The following is a 23584-nucleotide window of genomic DNA, read 5'->3' on the forward strand; positions in this document are numbered from 1 at the left end:
AATAGAAGCATGCTGGACCTCATGCCAAAAAGATGCATCCATGAAGCATAGAGGCCAAATGTTGCTGGATATGGACACCCAAAACAACTGAAGAAATGTAATTGAGAAAAGGAATAGGGGAACTGAAACAGTCCTTGTCTTCCAGGGATAGATAGACAAACTCAAATGAACTGGCCATGTAGTAGCCACCACCATATTCATGATTTGTGCAAGAGTCTAGATTTTAAAACACATTATTTGTGGCATAAAATTAATGTTGTTCATTTGAATGTAATGGTTTTATTGTTTTTCTTGCATTTAATTTGTAAAGATGTTTCATTTATAGTTGGATAATGGCTATAAACAGAAGGAGTTTAGTCCTATTTTATTTTTATAATATTTAAGTAACATTATAATCAAAACAATTTAATTCAATACTCTAGTAATAAGAGATTATCTTTCCTTTAAAAAGAATCTATACTACTCAAGTCTGAGAAACTTTTCTACAGCTATCTCTTGACAGGAAAAGACAACTGAGGTAATACCATTATCTCCAAGCCAAATTCATATTCAATTACTGGTAGGTGAAGAAGTACTTTGTAAATGTAATAATATGTAACTTTCTGTATTAGTAACATCATTGTTTAATGGACAACTTATTCTTTATAAGATAATAATCAACAAAAATTTAAGTTTCTGTGATCCTTTACTTAAACGAGTAAATCATATCTGAGTTGGAAATGTCTTAGAAATCCACTAGTTCAATCACTCTTTTGGGCTACAAATGTAAAAAGCTTTCTAATCCCCAAAAGGTAAATGTCTAGGTTGCACTTTAGCAAGAATGAGAGAGGTTTTGACTATACTGTTGTCTACAATGTGATTTTTGAGCTGTTCACTGCTTATGGGACTCATCTCCATGATGAAAGTGTCCTCTGAAAGTCTGACTAGGTGGGTTGTTGACAGAAAAAAGTTAGAAGGTTGTTTCAACTTAAGGCCAGTATGGTGCAGAGTAGAGACTACAGGCAGGAATGCTGGAGCCCAAAGTAGACAGGGCTATAAGCTAAAAGTCCTTTATGCTAGTGTGTGACTGTGGGAAACCCAGGAACCCCAAACATGTTAATGGGTACATGATGTAAAGGGATCCAGCCATCTGTGCAGACAAAGGACAAAGAAAACATGCTCTTAGTATGTGTAGAGAGAGAAGAGAAGAAAGAATATTCCTAACAACAGTTTACAATAAACCTCCCCAAATTACTCAACCCCTCATTTGCAAATGCCCAAACAGGGTCTGCCTGAGGCAGGGTTGCTGAGGTCAAAAAGCTTTCCACCAGCCTAAGGTACATCCAGCAAGAAACCCATAAGAAATGGGTTAGGCAGGCAGGTCTTAGAGAGTAGAAATAAGAGCTGATACCACATTAAGATAATGACTGCCATTTTCAACCTGCCAATGGCTTTCTTACCCAGGTTTACTTACCAGGCTTAAACTGGTTTAAGGCAACCGTTTCTGAACCTCAGGAGACAGAGGTTACTGACCGGGATCTCTCACGTTCAGTAGGACTGCTGAACTACGTGAATAACTATTACAAAAATGTATCCACTGTGTTTTAGATTTTCAAACTAGATGTAGAAGGTGCTAAAAATGACTAATGTTTTTATCAGCATTTATTTTATCACTAATGCTTTCTAAAAACATATTTATTTATTTATGCATACAAGAACTGGGGTACAGGCCAGAGGTGTGGGGGGTGGGTGAGAGGATTCACCAGAGACAGAGTGGGGAGCAGAACAGGCAGATTGATTGAAATACACTGCTGAGGGGAGCAGCGGGTGAGTCAGGAGAGGTCTGCTGCACCATGTGGGTCACCTCCCTGGCCGGGGATCGAACTCATGCTGCAGTGGCTGCGGACAGCTTCATAGGCTTCATCTTAACCCCTTGCATCACCAGGGAGGCCCTTATTACTAATGCTTTTATCATTAACATGTTAAATAATTTTCTGTTGCTTCTTCCAAAATATACTAAAAGGCAACACCAGAGTTTCTGGTATACGTTTTCTCTTTCTTCACTCCACATCCACAAGAAATCACTTTCAATGGGACATTTATAGTCTTCAAATGCTGTGTGATCTTTTACAAGTAGCTTTCAGATAGAGCAATAACAAAAAATTTTTTAAAAGAAATGTAACTGTCATTGATAATCTTTTTCTTTAAAGCCTCATATATCTGTGTCATTAATAAGCACTGTAAACTTTTTAAATGACTACACCAAAGGGGTTTACATAAGCCATAAGCCTTCTACGCTAATTTACATCACTAACTCATTGCAGTCAACATCAAATAGATTTTCATTAAGTAATAAAGAAAATGAAAAAACCAACAAAACCGAATAAAAGTAAAAATATGAGTTTACCTTAAAATCTGTTTTTCTTTTTGCTAAAATATTAAAATATTTCTGTATGGATTAGCCTGACGGTTACCTGCTGCATTTACAAAACTCTATTACTAAAAATACCTGGAAATAAGCAACTAAAATTTAGTAGCCAAATAACACATGAGTACTACAGATTTGCCATGGGTTCTTAAAGTGTGGTACTTGAGTTGAGTAGCACCAGAATCAATCCTGGGAACTTGTTAGAAATGCAAATTTTCAGGCTCTACTCCAGCTCACTGAATAATAATTCTGGGGAAGGGTCAATCAATTTGTGCCTTAGGAAGCCCTCCAGGTGATTCTGTTGCATGCTAATGCTGGGAAACTGCTAGCTTTAAGTGAAACCTGGTATTTTTATAATGTTCAAAGTCAAGCACACCTATAGAGCAACAGTAATAAGAAACCAGCATACGATGTGATGGGATTCTTGTACTGTTAAGAACAATAACATGCATAAGTTTGAAATGAAAGGAAGTATTTTCTTCATGAACTAAACTTTATATGGTATTTGTATATATAAATAGAGGGGTGGAAAAAGATCTGTTTTCAATTTATTCCAGTTAAAATTTGAAATCCATAACAAACCATTAATAGTCAAAAATACACAGCCATATAATTGGTTAAAAATTTAAATTAAGTCATTATAATATTCAGTCAACTTTATGTTCCTTTAAATTATACTAATATACACAAAGAGACCTGTGATCTGTAGTTATTAATAAATCCTTTCAGCATGGATTATACTATTCATCTCATTAACTAATTCTTTAAAAATATAAAATCAAGTAATCAAAAACAGTGGTCTTCTGAATCACCCATAATTGGAACTACTGATGTCATTTCTCATCTATTTACTTATCACAACTACAGACTACCCAGAAATAAAAAGAAATACAGCTTAAACAGAAGAATCTTATTTTCAAGTTTGCTTTTTACTTGAGTTATAAACCAAAGGTTAGTCATCTGGTCTAAAATCATTTTAAGGACAAAATGAAATGTGTTAGAAACATTAGAAAAGCTATCAAATATCTGTTGCTCTTTCCAAAGTCTTTGATTTGTTTAAAATCAATACATTTAGACACAATAACATTTTAAAGGCCATTAATAAAAGGCAGTTCTGGTTTGAGAATTGATGAACAATTTACTCTATCATTGAAAACTATATAAAAGTAGATTTGGAAGCAATACCCCGATTGCTCCTAGAGCCTACCTGTCTACAGCTGAAGATTTGGAATTCCGTGGCTTCTTCACCTGGGCATACAAAGCATCCATCATAAGCCCTTCTTTTGGGCTCTGGGGTCTGGCATTAAGAGCCATGGAACCTTCATAGGAAGAAATTCCCCTGTACATCAACTCATCATCACATCCAAACGTCCGATGAAATTCTTGTATTTCAGCGTAGTCACGCTCTCTAGCTTGTCGTTCTCTAAATTCTCGAGTCTTGGCTTGAATCCTGTAAAAATCAAAACCAAGTTGAAATAAGAAAAATTATGTATTTTCAAAGAATTGCAAATAAATATTTATCCAAATGTATTATGAAATACATTTTATTTCATGTAGTATAAGTGAAGTTATGCTTATTTTAAATAGTCAAGGTAATGTCATATATGCTCAGGATAATTTCAGAAGCTTTGGCTCATGTCAATAAGATAGAGCCGGACCTACTAAACATAGAGCTTCCATATGATCCAGCAATTCCACTCCTAGGTATTTACCCAAAGGACACAGAAACATCAATTCCAAAGAGCATCTGCACCCCTATGTTTATAGCAGCACTGTTTACAATAACTAAGCTTTGGAAACAACCCAAATGCCCAAAAATAGATGACTGGATCAAGAAGATGTGGTACATATACACCATGGAATATTACTCAGCATTCAAAAAAAATAAACATATGCAATTTGCAGCAACACGGATGGCGCTGGAAGGGATCATGCTCAGCGAAATAAGCCAGAAAGAAAAATACCAGATGGTCTCACTCATAGCAGTAATCTAGAAAACTTAAATAAGGGACCAGGAAAATGAGTAACTGTAAGAAAGTGAAAATCAAAATCAACAAAAAACTATGAGCCAGAGATACTCTATGGGGAGTAGGGGGCGGGGAGGTGGAGGTATTGGGGTCAAAATAAGGGGGTTGCAATTGTATGGGGAATATAAAAATAAAATTTATTAAAAAAAATAAGATAGAGCCATAATTTACATCTTAATTTAAAATTTCATCAGCACAGATAATTTTAGGCATCCACTTGGGTTTTACTCATTAAATTTTTAAGACAAAAAGTATTTTTTACAACTGTTATGCATACCTATATACTATATTTGTATAAATTTACATGTCTATGATGTATATGTTGTATTACAAACAAACCATAAACCTTCAGCATACTATGAAGCTTAAGCAAGAATCAACATAACAATTCCTTATTAATGTCTAAAGAAAATCTGAAGACAAACTCTCAGAAAACTAGGAATAGAGCAGAACTTCTTAATTTTGATAAAGAGCATCTATACAAAAACATCACAGATCACAGAAAAAGCCTGAATGCTTTTCCTTAAGTTTAGGTATAACAAAAGGATGTCTGTTCCCACTTCTATGGTTTAACATGGTGCTGGAACTTCTAGACAATGAAATATGTATAGAAAAAAAAAATACACATTGGAAAAAAAAATACAGATTGGAAAAGAAGAAATAAACTGTACTTATTTGCAGATGATATGATGACATATTTAGAAAATTAAAAGGTATCTACAAAAAACTCCTAGAACTAAAAAGTGAGTTCAACAAGGTCACAGAACACAAGGTCAGCATACAAAAATTCATTGTATTTCATTATGCTGGCAATGAACATAGATGCTAAAATTAAAAATACAGTGCCATTTACAAATCATTAAAAATTGAGATACATGAATATATAGATGGGCAAAAATAAACTAAAAGTTGTTTTATACAAGCACATAAAAATGTATGGATGTAAACCTTACAAAACATGTGCAGGACCTGTGTTGAAAAACACATAATGTTGATGAAAGAAACAAAATATCTAAAAAAGTAGAGTCATACTGTGATTTTGTATGGAAAGAGTCAACATAATAAAGAAGTTAAGTCACTCCAAATTGATAAATAGATTTAATGTAATTCCTGTAAAAACCTCTGTAAGATTCTTGCAGATTTAAACAAGATTATTTTTATACTTAAGTGGAAAGGCAAAGGATAGAATAAACATTTGTGAAAAAGAACAATAAAATGGAATGAATCACACTTCCTGATTACAAGACTATAATATAGCTATAGTAATCAAGGCTATTGGGGAATAGACACATACAACAATGAAACAGAATTAAGATGCCAGAAATAGCTAAAAAGTAGGGTCAACTGATTTCTCAGCATTGTGCAAAAACAATTCAATGAAATAAAATAATGTTTAAACAAATAGTGCTGTAGGAACTATACAACCACAGGCAAAAAGAAAAACAAAACAAAAATATTTTAAAAGCCTGAAATAAAACTTTATACCTTAGAAAAAAATTAACTCAAAATGGATCATGGATTTAAATGTAAACTTATAAAACTTTAGAAGACAACATAGAAGGAAATTTTTAGGAAAAAATGGCTTGGTGCATTTGTTAGAAGTCATACCAAATGCATATTCCATAAAAATGAAAAACAGATACACTGGACATCATCAAAATTTAAAATGTTTTCCTGTGAAAGACTCTAGGGGGCCTCCCTGGTGGCCTAGGAGTTAAATCTCACTGTTATCAACATTATGGACAGTGTATTTTAGTAAATCCACCTGTTCTGCCCCCCATTTTGTCTCTGGTGAATCCTCTCACTACCACCCTCCACCTCTGTGCACCTCTGGTCTACATCCCTGTTCTTCTATGCATAAATAAATCTTTAAAAAAAGAGACTGTAGGAATAGAATAAAAGATTATGAAAGGTTAGGAGAAAATATTTTCTAACATCATATTTGACAGAGAATTCACATCTAGAATATATAAAAAAATTCGAAATTCAGCAACAATGAGAAAGATGACACATAAGTACATGAAAAGGTATTCAAAATCACTGGTCAATAGTAAAATGCAAATTAAGATCACAATGAACGATCACTACACACTATTAGATCAATTAAAGTAAATAATAAAGACATCTCTATTAAGATTTCTCAAATTTCCCATCTATGAAATGAAAATACTTAAGTTCACCTAGTTGAGTGTTTCTCAACAGATGTCCAGTGACAGTTGAGAAAAGACCATTTGCTATTGTGCAGGACTTCTCATAAAACTGATTCCAGTCACATAACAACAAGCAATGTCCCCAAGTCACTGAGACAACCCAAAATGCTTCATATATTTTTAGAACTTCCCTAGAAGGAGCTTATTTTCTGTGTTAAAAGAAAATTTAGCTCATAAGAGAATACAGTAAAGTTTTTATTTTTTTAATCAGGAGAGGCCTACCTTCCAACAAATATAAGGTTCCCAGATAAAATATTCATAAAAGAAATTCAGAAGAAAAACTATCCATAAGAGAAATCAAATTATTTTTTTAAAGATTTATTTTATTTATTTATGCATACAAGAGCTGGGGTGTAGGTCAGAGATGGAGGGGTGAGAGGATTCACCAGAGACAGAGTGGGAGCAGAACAGGCGGATCTACTGAATACACTGCTGAGGGGAGCAGTGGGCAAGACAGGAGAAGTCTGCTGCACCATGTGGGTTAGCTCCCTGGCGGGGGTTAGAACTCATGATGCAGTGGCTGCAGGTGCTGTAGTGGCTACCAATAGCTTCATAGTGTTAAGACTTAACCCCTTATGTCACTAGGGTGGCCTCAGAAATCAAATACTAATGCCAAATTTAGCCAAAAATTTATACTGGATTTCCTTTATTGTAGTTCACTTAATCATTTAGGAGTAATTATGACTGTAGGGAAGTTATAAAAGCTGGTTGCCACTGAATACTGGATATCTATGATCAAAAGCTCATAAAAGTTCAGAGATAGTTTTTTCTTTGTACCACATCAAAATCTTTTTTGACTCTGTATTAGTTAGAGAAACTTTAGAGAGGGAAATTACTTCTTTCTTCAACTCAGTGTGATATTAATTTGAAGTTCAATTTTGATCACTTATCTGACAACTCACTTTAGTACAAACCACCATCAGACAATCACCTAATCATTGATAATATCCAGGGTGACTGAAATTCATACAAATCTTGAAGTGTGGGAATCTGAAGAAATTTGTCTACAGTCAAATGAAGCCTAAATTCTGAAATTGGAGTACCTCCTGAAATCAAAAGGAGTGACTTGGATTAATAAATTGGACCCAAAAGTATTTGAATATCAATTCATGGAAAATGAAGATAAGTCAGCTTACTTATGTTAGAAAGTGTGAGCATATTAAGAAAGGAAGTTATCAGAGGAAGAGAATATTAACATCCTCTTCTGAAGGGAAGAACTTAAATCATCTCCTCAAGTGTCTTGCACATCAGTTCCATTATACATTGATGGGTCTACATTAGAATGTTCTTATATTTCAATTTACATAGAAACTAATATTTATTTAATTCATTTCCTAACAATTCAATTACTCAGAAGAAATGCTCAGTGGCATAGGTACTCATCATATTCCAAAGTTCTCACAAGTTATATTTTCCACAAATTTGCACATTACTACTAATTGCCACTAATGACTTAATCCAAAGAAACATTACAATGTCATTTGGAGAATTCTCTAAAGACTTGTTCTTAGTTTCAATGACATGAGGAATTGGACTTTGTTTATCTTGTCATCATCAATGAATTTATCACCAAAGTTGTAAAAGCTGTTTGTAACCCTTGTCACCCTGGCAGTTTACATTTGGAATGAAAAACTTAGAATGTGGGCTTCCCCAGTGGTGCAGCGGGTTGAGCACAACGCTATGAAGCTCTTCGAAGCCTCTGCAGTGCTGGTTCAATTCCCAGCCGGCCAGGGAAATTCCCACATGGCACAGTAGGCCTCTCCTGCCTTGTCCGCTGCTCCCCTCAGCAGTGTCTTCGGTCAGTCTCCCTGTTCTGCTCCCCACTCTGTCTCTGGTGAATCCTCTCACCTTTCTGTGCCTCTGACCTATACCCCAGTTCTTGTATTAATAAAAATAAATTATTAAAAAATAATTAAAAAAAACTTAGACTGTAGCTACACTATAGCTTCGATCAATGAAGGTGGGATTAGTGCTGCAAAATGCTAACAAATTTGGCTACTAGCATGAATTAATGTGCAGTTTAAAGTTCATTCTAGAAGTTAATGTAAATGACATTCATGCAAGTGGACTTAAAAACTAGGAATGAACTGAGGTTCTTGAAATTTTACTGACAATTCACAGTCAAATCAACAAAAATACAAATGATTTTACTATATACTTTTATTCTTAGATGTATTATTATAAAGATAGAAAAGGAACTTGCAACACAAGCAAAAGGTTATATTTATGTTAAATGTTTTCATTCTTTGTGGAGAAACTTATTTCAGAAAATAAACATTTGGCTCAGGGAAGAAAATATATTTGGTGTCCTAATATAAACAGCATAGTTTTTTAAAGAAACTTTAAAAAATGATAGTGAGCATCTTGCAGATGATTCCTTAACGTTCCAGATGATCAATGCTATAAAAAGACACCCCTTTATTCTTTCATTGTGACTGTGAGGTCATACATCATCTTCTAGATCTAAGACTTAGTCACTTTTCTGAAAGTCAGGTTGTTGTTCAGCTTTATCCATCCAATTTATCTTGGGTCAAACCTTAGCAATGACAGAGTAAGTGATTCGGCCAAAACTTAGCCAAAGAAATAAATGTTTATTGTCTTATGCATTTCAAAAAGTCTTTCCTACTTATAAACAAGAAAACTATTTGGAGATTTAAATGATAGCAAACAGAGGCACTGACTAACTTCAGTGGGCAACATCACCATTTCACTATTCTTTAAATGAAAAGAAAATTGAAGGAACAAATAAAACTTTCTATTGAGACTTTAAAAAGTTAGTAAATAATTTATCATTTCAATTTGTTCTGTTTTAACATAAATATTCACAGCTTTCCTTTTAGTTAAAAAATTCTCTTCCATTCTGACAATGAAAATAATATAAAATACTAAATAAAGTAATAAGGTTAATTTCTTTCCTGCTGTTGCTAAATTCATGCTACTAATCTCTACAGCTTGACATCAATTAATGATTTTAATTCCAAAATCTTATCACAGCGTTCACCACTCTTTTCTTTAATTAAAATGGATGATGTGTGATGAAGATAAAACAGACGAATTCTTGCAACATTTCTATTCATTAGGGTTTTGCTTTAACAATAAATGGCTTTCAGTACTAATTGCAGCAATGTAAAATGAAAATAATGTTTTTATGACGATGAAAGCATAGTTTTGTATATTAAATAAAGGAAGAAGGCATGAAAAATCTAAATGACCAATTCCTCAGGATTGGTAAAAATCATGTAATTTCTCAGTTATATCAAAACTACTTCTACCCTCAAACCTATGAAGCTTTATACAAGGAACAAGTGATGGCACACTTTAAGCACTGTAGAAGCACAAATTGACCTTAGTAGTTGCAATTTTTCTTAAAATGCTACTAAATTCTATAAAAGATTCAATATCAAATATTTTAACAGAAAAATTGTAAATTTCAGATTCCTGCATATTAATTGCTATCTATCTTCAAAACCATTTTTAAGATCTTGCCAACAACTCTTTTTTGACAAAAAAAAAAAATTTTTTACTGAGGTAATCACTGGTTTACAACACCTCTATTGGTTTACAGTACCTCTATGATTCAGAAGTATAGTTTGCAATCAACTCTTTGAGGACACAGTTTACCCCTGATTTATTGGACTTCTATCCAGGCAGTTCCTGGATCTTTTCCCAATAGTATTTTCTCATTCTTAAAGCGAGTATTACAGAAATTCATCATATAAAACCTACATTTGTGGCAGAATGAAATTCAAGCTATAAGACAACTGGAAGGAACAGTTCAAGATAATAGCAATTTTCATTCAACTGATTGAATTCTTCAGATTGAGACTGATGTGTTGCCTGCTATGCCAAGAGGGCCTTTGTGAATGAATGCGGTATTTGAAAATAGTCATAATTTTAAAGTGGAATTTTACTATTTTTCTAATATGGGGATAAAAGTTGATGTTTTTTTAATAAACATATTCTCAATGCATCCTGATAAAAGAAATCTCAAATATAAACAATGGATTTGTAGGTACATTTCCAATCTCAGGGAAGAATGCAAGTTGTTGAAATCCAGAGAGGTGCCTTATAATAAGTGGGTGGAAAGTTAGGTTTCATCACTAATGCCAACACGAAATATCAGTTTTAAAACATAAATTTTGAAAAGACGAAAAAGAGATAAAAGAATTCATAGACATACTATTAACCTCTAATACAAGCACAATTTTTAAAGAACTTGTTAAAAGAAGGCTCACCCCCATGAGTCCTTGTGTGTGTTGGGGAAGCACAGAACATGACAGTGGGTGTAGAATTTTTCCATTTTGCTAAATGAAAAAGCTATGGGCAACTAGACCAAGAACTTGAATTACCATCTCTAAGAAGCATTCATTATTAAATCTAGCCCCACCCACCTCTCCCTTGTAGTAATTATTTTCACAATTTATGATATTTCTAAAATCAATTGTTTAGTGTTAAAATGCATAGTTTCCCCCTCTTAGCAAAGGAAGGGGTCCCTGAAAGAAGAAACAATATTGTAATAATAAAATTTTAGCGTAATCATATTGTGTTCTTGATATATTGTGAAGCAAAAAAAAAATCTTTTAAACTAGTAAAAGACTAGAACAATATTTCACTTACCTAAACACACACACACACACACACACAGTCCCTCATACACTCTCACTGATACTCCAGTTCACTTACATTACCTTCAGGCTTTCACAAGTATCAAAGCACCTACAACAATTTCCAATTCAAAGAGATGCTTCAATGCCAACTACGTCTAAGTGAGCTCTCATCAAAAATTAAACTGTTCTTTTCTACTCTCGTTACAGTATGTCAATAAAATCATTTCATATATACCTATGTCCTTTCTTTTTCCTTTTTTTTTTAAGAAGATTTGTTGAAACCAATCCTATTGCTCAGACCTGACTTTTCTGAAGTATCTGAGAGGAAAGAGAAAATATAAAAACTATGTTAGAGGAGAGGGAAAAAGTACCTTTTCTATAAAATGATTATTTTTTAAAAATCAAGCACCGAATAACAATATGTGACCTAAATGCAAAGATTATATCCAGCTTATCCAGGCTGTAATGTCAGAAGGTATGGAAGCAAACATTAAGTTTTAAGCCAAAATGAGTAAAAACTCCTAAAATGTTTTTAGGTAAATAGCAAATGCACCTATTGCTGCTATACAGATTTTTTTTCCTATAATTTCATTAATATCTGTTGAACAGGATCTCATCAACAAAGTTTTTAATGAATATTTCAAGAAATTACTCAAAGGAGATTTTGGAAACAGGATAAAACTGAAAAGAAAAATACTAAGTGAATGGAATACATATTCAGAAATGCCACCAAAACCTGCAAAAAGTCATGCTAAGAAATTAGAATATACCACTTAAATACACAGATATAGATATATACGATAGTATCACAATAGTTATCCATTGTATAACTACAAAATGCAAACTGGCAAATATTATAAATCAAATTTAATAAGAATGTATGATATCTGAGATAAATATTATTTGAGTCTTGCCAAGTCTGACCAGATATCACAGATAATATTTCATCTTTCAGATCTTCTTTCCTTCCCATTATAATACTATTTACACAAACTTGAAGTTGTTCCAGAAACATTTTACATGATTTTGTAAGAACAAATAAAAGTCTAAAATAAACCCAAATGTTACTTTTTAGATGTTATTTTTTAGAAGTATGTATTGTAGAAAGTTATTTTATAAAATAACAGAATTGTACAGGCCAGTATATTAACAGTGGTATTACAGATTTGTTTTCCTATTTTAATTTATGGTTCTTTTATTCCCCCAACTTTTATGGATTTAAAATTAGAATCAGACCATATAAATGACATGTTTTAAACTGATGAGTAACATGTGGGAAAGAGAAAACTGAAAAAATAAAGATGGACTAGGAATAGGTACATATGTATATAAAATAGAAGCCACTGAGTAGAGGCACATCACAAACACTGGCTAGGAACTTCCTCACAGTTCTAGGAAATGATCAATTCTGATTTCAACAGCCAGTTAGATAAATGATCTGGATATGGCTGAACCAGGAACCAAAGTTCTTTACTTATCATCAGTATTTCCCAAACAACTTTACGAATTCTGAGAGTTAGTATTTCATGAAAAACAAAAAGTGAAGAGAGATGGTCTATGAATAAATAAGTTAAGAAGTGATGATTCTCTATGACTCACAACATACATTCACGTAACTAGAGTTTTGAAAAATAATCACAAATTTGTCTAACCATGTGTTGCTCAAATTATTTGCAAATGTAACCGTATATGGGAAACCTCATACTCGAATAGTTTACATACAACAAAATATATAAGCAGAGTTATCATTGAAGACAAAGACATTAAAAAAACCAAAATTTTACTTCTTATTCTTAGTCAGCAGAGAAGTCCATCACTTGCCTTACGGAAGCTAAGTGAACCAGAAGTAACATAGATCATTTAATCAGAAAGTTCTATTTTGTGTTTGGAGCCCAATTCTTTCAGTTTTTAGAAATGTACCAACAGGGTCTTTGTCCCTGGGCAAGCCTGAAAGATAAATCAACATAGGGCAGAAAGCACAGACTTCACAATAATTCTCCAAATACCAATTGCTTGCTTAGTTTCCCTACTTAGCTTTAATGTGGTAGACAGCATCTCTGAAAGCTAGGGAATCTAGGTTTGCACCTCAGAGTTAGAAGTCAAAATAGGACATCACAGGACCAGCTCACTTCACCCACAGTGTCAACTGAAGATACCTGTTTCTCAAGAAGAGACCTTAGGGGCAAAAGTTCAAGTTTGTGGCAGGACATGACTAGTAAAGGCAGAGAACAGCTCCAAACAGTGATCTTTCTCATCCATTTCTCCTACCTGGACAGATATAATCAAGATCCCATCACCCAATGATGGTAGCAAGTGAATGAGATGAAGGAAGTTAGAAGAATGAAGTGAAATTTAATCTCAGATCCGTACACAGATGACTCTACTTTCACTTTCCAAATAGATCTTAACATGGTAGGAAAAAGATTTTAAGCTATATTCATTGTCCTTTCATTGTTTTATATTTAAATATGAATAATATTCAGGCTTCATGAAAATGTATGGGCAAAAAAATACTTTCAAAGGTGATTATATCATAACTAATAACTAAGGAATATCAAGTTTTCTATTTTTTACTTGGAATCAGTCAAAATAATTTTTGGAACTCAAAGAGCTACAATAGTAAATCATGCTATAGGAGACCCTCAGTACTAGTCACTAGTGATGCAAAGGCTGTGATGAGAATATAAGCACTGTTTTATTTAAATTTTTATTTATTTAATTAATTTAATTAATTATTTAAATACCTATTTTATTTTTTATTTAATTATTTTTTATTTACTTTTTTCTATTCCTGTAATCAAATTCTTCCCAAATAAGTTGTATTTCCATTCTCAAAGAAGCATTGCCAAGGCTGACCAGCATATAGAATAGAAAAGGGGACATACAAAACAAGACATTAAAGTAACAAACACTAAACATGTTCTACTTATGTAATTTAACATCTTACATGCATTCACTTGCTCTATTACAAGATCCATGAGTTTAAATAAAACATACTTGTAAAAACTGTTATTGAAATACAAAGTCAAAGTATAATAGTTTTCTTAAATTATGAAGCTAATTGATTTTTTTAATGGACCATTCAGTTGTTCCTTGACCCTAAAAGATTTTTATTCTAGGTCTCCTGAACATTGTAAATTCATTATGACCAACCTAGTTCCCAGAAGTATTGCATCATTAGAGGTAAAGAGATGGAGATTAAAAGCAAACCTGAAAAGTGAACTGTGCCTTAGGCAAATTAATAATACAAGTGAAACCATTATGTAAAAATCATTGTTTGGCTGGGAACATTTGACTATGCATTTTAAAAGTAATGTGGAAATGCTGATAGACTTCTGCATTGAAACACAGCAGTCATCTTAAACTGAACAAAAGGAATATTTAGAATACAAAAAAATGGCAAAGAATTAATGAAGCTATCCCCTTTGGCTGGCATCAAGATAAAGGAAAAGAAGTATAATGTTTCCTTCTATTACTCAGATTGTTCTCTAACTAAATCACAATGTTTGGCTGTGGAAATTTGAGTTCATGCATTTACCTAGTATAAATTCTTCCTTTTGGGACAACTCTTTTAAGATACAAGTTCAGACCACTGAGCACTTAAATGCCATATTACACTACACACTTAGGGACAACTAGTACCCTGCCATAAAAAGAGTTTATTATTGGTGAAGATTAGCATCCTAGAAAGAAAAAAAAGGTGGAGTTTTTTTAAATAAAAATTCTGGGAAAGAACCTGAAGTAAAAAACACAAACTGCATCAAAGTTAAAAGTCCATATTTCTCCCAATTTTCTACATTGAAAAGCTATAAAGAGAGAATCTGAGTAATTATCCTAGCAAAGAACCTCAGAGGTATTAGAAAGATTATGGAAAAAAATACAAACATTAATTTGGAAAGGAAAACTGTCAAAGACTATTCTTTTTATTTCTTTCATTCATATTAAGAATAATATTGAAAGTGATCCAACTCCAGAATTGCCTTAAAGGTAGTGGGTTATAATCCTAGTAATGCACAACATTCAACTTTACAATATTGATCAACGTACCAGAAACTCCCTTATATTTCAGAATATTCAGAGTATAGTAGGCATAGTATCTCTCTATGCAAATGAAATCCTATAAAACACAGGAACTCACTGTCTACAAACTTAAATAACAAAAATGTGTCAGAGAAGTCTTGCAACCAGGGGGAATTTTAATGAGAAAAATTCTAATCACTTATAAAAATGGTTTTCAAGCATTTGCTTAAAGTAATCCTTTCCATTCATTTCAGTGGTCTTTGGGTTTTCAACATTGAATGATTCAACAATGGATAACAATCTTTCTGGAAGCAATCAGATAGAATTTAAGTGGAAAATGTCACAAAATGTGAAGCTAGTAAGACAGAAGGAGGAAAAGAAAATGTCAGGTTTGAAAGGAAAACAACATCGTAAAATACTAACAACCTACTCAATTCTTACTATAAAACATTTTAAATGAGATGTAAAAAATTCAAGTATTTTTTTTAAACATACAGATGAGTATTTCTTTATATTTCTTTAAAAATATTATAATATGCTATATAGTCATAGATGAATGAGACAAGATTTGAAATATTTCTGTAGGGTTTTAATAACAATTATAAATTCAGTGTTAACATTTATTCATCTAATATGCCTTACACTCTCCTACACAAAAATCTTAATTAAAACAATTAAAATTCACTTTAATGCCTCAAAAAATATAAAGCTTTTCATTTAATATTTCTTTACATTGTATTCATCCCACAATCATCAGAAAAAAAATTGATTCAATGCAAATTCTTTATATTAAAAAAAAGAATAGAAAGGAAAAAAAGAACCTCAATCTAATGAGGTTTAATTAAATAACTTAAATCTACCTCTCCTGCTCCTGCTTCATACGTATTCTCTCCTCTTCTGATGTAAAGGACTCCTGCATTTTTATTTTACCCGTTTTCTCAATCTTGTCATCTTTTCGATGTTTGCCAAACCTGTTGACAACAAAAAATTCTAACTTGTCAATATATACAAAATGAGTTTTCCTTCTTTTGTGATAATGACATATGTACTCAATAAAATGTGAGCTCCCTCAAAATGAGGGAAGGCCAAAGTACCATTAGTTTTTCCAACATTAATATTTTCATTAGAACATTTCACTTATTTTTAAATTCCTTGAATTCCCAGAGAAAACCCTCATGTAAAATGGCCTCAACACCAATTTTGCTTTTGGTAAAATAAAAATAAACAGCAGCAACAAATACCTTATAAGCTCTCCTTATTTAAAAAATAATGAATTTACAGGACTAAATGTTGAATACTTCTGATACTAAAGAGATATATATACTTTAAATACAGACATACTACAATCTGCATAGGAGTGGGTTTCTCTTAGGACTAAAGATTGTTAATCTACAATCATCTATTTAATAATCTCCCATAACAACTATTTTCTTTATTTTCACAGTAAGTTTTATTGGAAACATTCATCTTATTTTAAAAACTGACAAAAAAGCCACTGTTGCAGCATTTGAAGTACAAAGGATAATTTATACTGCTATCATTTATACTTTGAGCTTATTAAATTGAAAGCTTTAAGACAGTCTCATTAAATAGTATTCCAAAATCTGTTGAAAAGTAATTGTTGAATGTGGTATCTATGACTTGAAAATTTACCTCTGATCAAAAACAAACAAGAGGAACAAGCACATGATTCAAAAACCATCCACATGAACTTTTACAGACTGAATTTGAGCATCTTTGAAAAAACTCATTATTGTCTTCAGGCATCCATATATCTCGGAAACCTCAGATATAGTATCAGTTCTTTTTCTAGTCCGTTATTTTTCACTAAAAGATTATGTTGCCTGGAATGCATGCATGACACACCCTCAAATAATATTCATCCGTTAGTGACTTGGTTATCAGATATTTCAAAAAGGAAATATTTGATATTCAATTGTACTTTCACAAATATATAAAGTATATTATTTACTTCTGAGGACAAAATAGTAACCAGGCTAATGGTGACAATTAGTCATATTGGAAAAGACTGAAGTAAAACAGTAGGTCCAAAGTTGATTAAAAGAGGTAAAACAATATTTCAATAAATGGCTTGGTTTAGCATAGAGATCATTATCTTCTTAATGTAAATCTGAATCCAAATGCAGGTCTATGTACTAAGTATATGTGGAGGGATTTTAAAAATTAGGGAAGAAAAGTATTCATAAAATGCTAAAGTAGAAACAAAATACCATTAACACTATTCCTTTAAGAACGATGTATTATTATTAGCATCAAAACTCACTGTAAAATTGATTTCTGTAGAGTACTATAAATATCTATATGCTCATAAATTAGATAGTTTAGAAGAATTGGACAAATCTTAGAAGCAAACTATATTCAATAGAAAACTTGAATAATCCAATTATATGCCAGAAAATTGAAACAGTAATCAAAACTCTCCAGCAGAAAAAAAGCTCAGGGATGAGATGGTCTCACTAGTGAGTTATACCAAACATTCAAAGACAAACTCATTTTATGAAGTCAACATTACTCTGATATCAAGGACATCACAAAGTAGAAAACTACAGACTAATATGCCCAATAAACATAGATGCAAAATTCCTCAACAAAATCTCCCACAACAAATTAAATAACACTTTAAAAGGATTACATATCCTGCCCAAGTGGGATTCATTCAGGGACACAAGCATTATTCAACATCTAAAAATAGATCCCTTTAATTCAGCACATCAACAGAAAAAAAAAAAGATAGAAATCATATGATCATATCAACAGATGCAAAAAAAAAATTGTTGAGATTCAACATCCATTTATGTTAAACTCTCCAAAACTGGGGGTAGAAGGAACATAATTCATCACAATAAAGACCATACATGATAAACCCACAGCAAACATACTCAATGGTGATAAATTGAAAACTTTTCCTCTAAGATCAGATAAAAACAAGGATGTCTACTTTCCTCACAACTATTCAACACATCAATAGTATGGGAAATCCTAGTCAGAACCATTACACAAGAGCTATATATAAGAGGAATCCAGGGCCTCCCCGGTGGCGCAGCGGTTGAGCGCTGGGTTGGAAAGCTGCCCGCAGCCTCTGCAGTGCCGTTTTTCGATCCCCGGCTACTCCCCGGACACCAGAGGAGGGTCCCACATGGCGCGCAGACCTCTCCTGCCGCCCGCTGCTCCCCTCAGCAGTGTACTTCGGTCCTTCTGCCTGCCCTGCTCCCCGCTCTGGCTCTGGTGAATTCTCTCACCCTCCTGCGCTTCTGACTGTACCCAGTGCTTGTATTAAATAAATAAATAAATCTTTAAAAAAAAAAAAAAAGAGGAATCCAAACTGAGTAAGAAGTAAAACTATCACTATTTTCAGACAACATGACAATATATATAGAAACCCTAAAAAGTACATTAAAAAAAAACTAATGAAAATAATAAGTATGCTAAAGTATCAGACTACAGACTCAATATACAATAACTGTTGCATTCTAGTATGCAAGTAATGAACTAGAAAAGGAAGATTCAAGAAAATAACCTCATTTACAATTGCATAAAAAGAATTAAGTAAGTAGGAATAAACTTAGCAAAGTAAAAGACCTCTACATTGAAAATGATAAGACATTGTTAAAAGACATAGAAGACACAAAGAAATACATATTATTTGCAAATAGATTGGAAGAATTAACATTGTTAAAATGGCCATCTTACTGAAAGCAATATGCAGATTCAATGCAATCCCTATCAGAATTTCAGTGGCATTCTTCAAAGTAAGAGAGAAAATATTACTGAAAAAACCCTGAGTAGCAAAAGCAACCATGACAAAAAAAAAAAAAAAGAAAGTATCACATGGCCATTGAAATGAAAATAGACATGCAGACTAAAGGAATAGACTTTGGAACCCAGAAATAAACCCATCCTTATATGGAGAATTAACCTTTGACATAGGAGCCATGACCATACACTGGAGAGAAATGTCTCTTCAACACATAGTGTTGGGAAAACTAGACAGCCATGTGCATAAGAATGAAACTAGAGGGCCTCCCTAGTGGTGCAGGTGGTTGAGTGCCGCACCATGAAGCTGTCCGCAGCCTCTGCAGCGTGGGTTTGATTCTGGCCGGCCGGCAAACATCCCAAATGGCAATGCAGACCTCTCCTGTCTCACCCACTGCTCCCCTCAGCAGTGTATTTCTTCGGTCTGCCTGTTCTGTTCCCTGCTCTGTCTTGGGTGAATCCTCTCACCATTCTGCGCCTCTGGCCTGTACCCCGGTTCTTGTATAAAAATAAAAAAATCTTTTTTTAAAAAAAGAAAGCAACTATACCACTATTTTGCACTATGCACAAAAATTAATTCAAAGTGAATTAAAGACATGGATGTAATACCTAAAACCAAAAAAATACATAGAAGAAAAAACATAGGCAAAAAACTCCATAATTTTGGCTTCAGGAATTCTTTGCGACTCAACACCAACAGTAAAAGAAACAAAAGAGAATATACACAAATGAGATGATATCAAACTAAAACCTTCTACACAGCAAAAGAAACTATCATTTAAATAAGACATCCTAAAGAATGGGAGAAAAAAATTGCACATCATCTATTTAAAAAGATGCTAATAGCTAATACCTGCAAAGATCTCATACAACTCAATGAAAGGAAATAAGAATGCAATCAGAAAAGTGAAATAGACACTTCTCTAAAGAAAACATGTAGATGGGCAATCGGCATATGAAAATATGCTCATCATCATATAGTATCAGGAAATGCAAATCAAAAATCCTGTGAAAAAGGCCCATAGCAAAAAGACCAGAAGCAGCAAGTGTTGTAGAGTACGTGGAGAAAAAGGAACCCTCATACACTATTGGTGGAAATGGAGAATAGTTCAGTCCCTATGGAAAAGAGCATGCAGGTTCTCAAAACATTAAAAACAGATCTACCACATGACCCAGCAATTCCACAGCCAGTTATATACTCAAGGAATGCAAAAGCATTAATCCAAAGGAATATAGGTACTCCTATGTTCATTGCAACATTATTTATAATAGGTAAATTATGGAAACATTAAGTACCCAATGGCAAATGAGTAGGTAAGGAAGATGTATTATATAGATACAATATATATAAAGGATGAAATCTTGCCAATTGCTGTACTATGGATGGGAGTAGAAGGAATTTTTCTAAGTGAAACAAGTCCAAAAGACAAATACAGGAAGATTTCAATCATCTGTGGAATACAGATATACCATAAAGAAAGGCAAAACCAAACAAAAAAGCCACAGAAATCTGACTGCAGAAGTAAAGTTATCAGAAGGGAAGAGTGAGAGGGACGCTTGGGAGAGGACCCAAAGAACTACGGTGGACATTGATGGGTACTCCGGTGGTGGGTGTGCTGTGATGACACACATCTAAGAATTAAGAATCTCTACTTCTAAATCATATAACAGTGTCGTAAACCAACATTATCTCAATAAAAAATTAACTTCTATAAAGCAGTCCTTAAAATTGAATCTTACTTAGAAATTGGAAGTTAATGGCAAGTACAAAAATGGAAAAGTATCCCCAAGAACTTAATTCCAGATGTTGACCATCTCTCATGAGGGATAAAACATGTACTTTGCTTTAAATACAAAGCATTAAAAATAAGACTTTTAGTCAAAATATCAATAATGCCTAAGAGTAAAGGATAATGATTGACTTTATGTAGTGTATGATAAATCAGTGAGCAAATATTCAAAAAAAAACTGACACTGGAGTCAATATCTAAAATAATATTCATTCTTCAATAAAAGTTTACAGAACCTCCACAAAAGTTTAGGAAAGAAAATGGGATTAGATTAACTTGAGTGACATCACTAAAGGATATTGAAAGTTGATTTGAATTCCCATCCTGAAAATTCTGCAATATTTGAGGTACTTAGAAATATTAAATGTATTAAGCTGTAACTTCAAGAAAAGAGTGAGTTCAAATGCTAATACATAATAGTTATTGAAAATAAGAATGCCTTAAGGTAGATCATTTTTGCAATTTTTCAGTTCATGAATATTCTTCCAAAGGCACAATGTTCCTATATCAACCTAACCAGTTTGTTTTTAAAAGACTATTTTACTGGTTCACATTCTAGATCACATGCATTCAACCCAGTACTATATTGGACAAACATAATGCATGACACAAGAGATATTATGTATCTGCACCAAAAGTACAGTTTAATCTCACATGAAGATCATGTGTATCTTCCCACTGAACTAATAAAATGGGGAGAAGAGGAGAGTTTACTTTAACATATAAAATCTTTAACACATTACAAAATAGCTTAGATATTTTGAGGCTCAAAGCTAACACTTGGTTTAATTAGCCATGTTAAAATCTTTTAACAGTGCTCTGGGTCTTACCTTGTGATTAAAGTTGCAGTCTTAAGTCTACCAACTTTTAGCTTTTTAATTAAGTACGCATGACTTTCAAAAAACAGACTACATATTCATATTTAAGAACGGTATTTTTCTCACTGTTACTTCTCATTGTATCAAAGTACTTCTCAGACTGTTCCCTAATCATCAGAATAGACTATTTTATTATTTGGAAATTTGTTATCTAAATTATAGCACAGTCTCCTTTTTACATTAATGTATGAAAATGTAAAGAAACCATAGATAAAATGTTTATATGTTAGCATTTGGACATTTTTCTTAATTATGCAATTAAGGGAATTGTCTTAATTATGCAGTTTCTTTAAGGCATATTATGAAATCACAGTATATTACTTATTGGGGTAAAAACCAATCTCTCAGGTATACATTTTGAAAGAACGAAATAAAGACCGCAAGTGAAAACAAATATATTAACTATTCTAGAGTGTGAAAAAAAAGCAGGTACACCTCTTTCATTCTAATCACCAATGTATTATTAATTTATAGTTACCTAATTCTTCCTGAAAAGAGGGCAAGGTCATTGAAAAATTTCAGCTAAACACGTATTCTAAGTGTCACAGATGAACTCAGCAATTAACCGACAGAGACAATCATTTAATAGTAAGAGGTTTTAAAACTTGGAAGACATCAATTCCATTTATTTTATTATTTTTTAAAAGCCACAGATGAATATCAGATGGGTCATTTTCCAAGGAATAGCATAACTTTAAAAATATTATACTAATAACATGTCTAGGAAGCAAACATTCTCAAGCAGAGAATCAGTTTCATGAATTGCCTTCTGGCTAATCCACATGAATATTGAAACAGAAAACTCTACCACCCAATGGATATGATACAGAGACACAAAGTGGTCACACAATCCACAACCTCAGGAAAAATTTGCTGGTATGTGAAGACATTTAAAATAGGATAATGGCCTTTTTTCAAAAACAGAGACAAAAAAGAAAATAGAGTATTGAGGGAAATAGGAACACATGGGGATAGAAGATATATTGAAAAAAAATATCAAGATGCCGTTGAAGACTTCACAGAAAGAACAATAAATGAGTCTTGTCTCATCAGAATAGAATTGATTGTCACATTCTTAAACATATGGCTTTCTTCATAAAGGATACAGCAATGTTTACATTCAGCTAAAGTAATCTCAAAGTAATCTGCTAAATGGGTTTTACTATGACACATTTACAAATGAGATTGCTACCGGCTGCCAGATCAGATATATATATATATTATTATACTAAATATATATATTTAGTATATATATACTAAATATATATATATTATTATACTAAAGGATGATGGCAAAATGTGCACTTTCGATGAATACAGAAAGCAAAAAGGAAACAAACAAAACAGCAAAGAATTGTAACAAAATTCCATTGTTATATAGAAAGAGCTGTTGTGAAAAATTAACTACTGCTACGATTTTTGTGCTATGAAACCAATATTTAGGATTTTAGTAAATTAACCTAATTATTTCAGTAGTATAAATACCATTGAAATATTTACTATTTTAATACTGGTACTAAAAATAGAGATGAAATCTTTATAAAAATTATGCCATATAACATACAGAATCCTGCTATAAATAAAATGAATATGTAATTAGTTGTATAATGAAAGGTCTCTATTTCCTACTCTATTCAAAAACTCAATCCAATAGAAAGAAAAAATGAAATATCTGCTGCTATATCTAAAAATAGATGAACAGAATACCCAGAATTATACTTTTTGAGCTTCAAGGAATAATTTTTAAGTAGTTTTCTTCAAAAAATAACCTCACTAAAATGTCATCTAGGAATCTGATATTTCTTTCTGCTAATTACCAAGGTCTTCATATGTAAGGAACACTTTGCTACATTATTTGTCTTAATATTTAC

At 32.6% G+C, this 23584-nt stretch overlaps 1 protein-coding gene across 12 annotated transcripts in view; it reads right to left on the reverse strand.

Moving 5' to 3' along the window:
- PARD3 (par-3 family cell polarity regulator) overlaps positions 1–23584 on the reverse strand; it is a gene marked incomplete at both ends in the record, with an annotated part of 584385 nt that overhangs the window by 139217 nt on the left and 421584 nt on the right. For 9 of the 12 annotated variants that reach the window (XM_084254375.1, XM_084254387.1, XM_084254384.1 and 6 more), the window contains 2 exons: positions 3615–3857; positions 16132–16242. In XM_084254375.1, the coding sequence (XP_084110501.1) occupies positions 3615–3857; positions 16132–16242 (354 nt within the window). The remainder of the gene's footprint in view (positions 1–3614; positions 3858–16131; positions 16243–23584) is intronic. The other 3 variants (XM_084254377.1, XM_084254376.1, XM_084254388.1) reach the window with 1 other exon arrangement.

The sequence above is a fragment of the Talpa europaea genome, assembly GCF_964194135.1.
Source record: "Talpa europaea genome assembly, chromosome: 14".
Taxonomy (NCBI): Eukaryota; Metazoa; Chordata; class Mammalia; order Eulipotyphla; family Talpidae; genus Talpa; species Talpa europaea.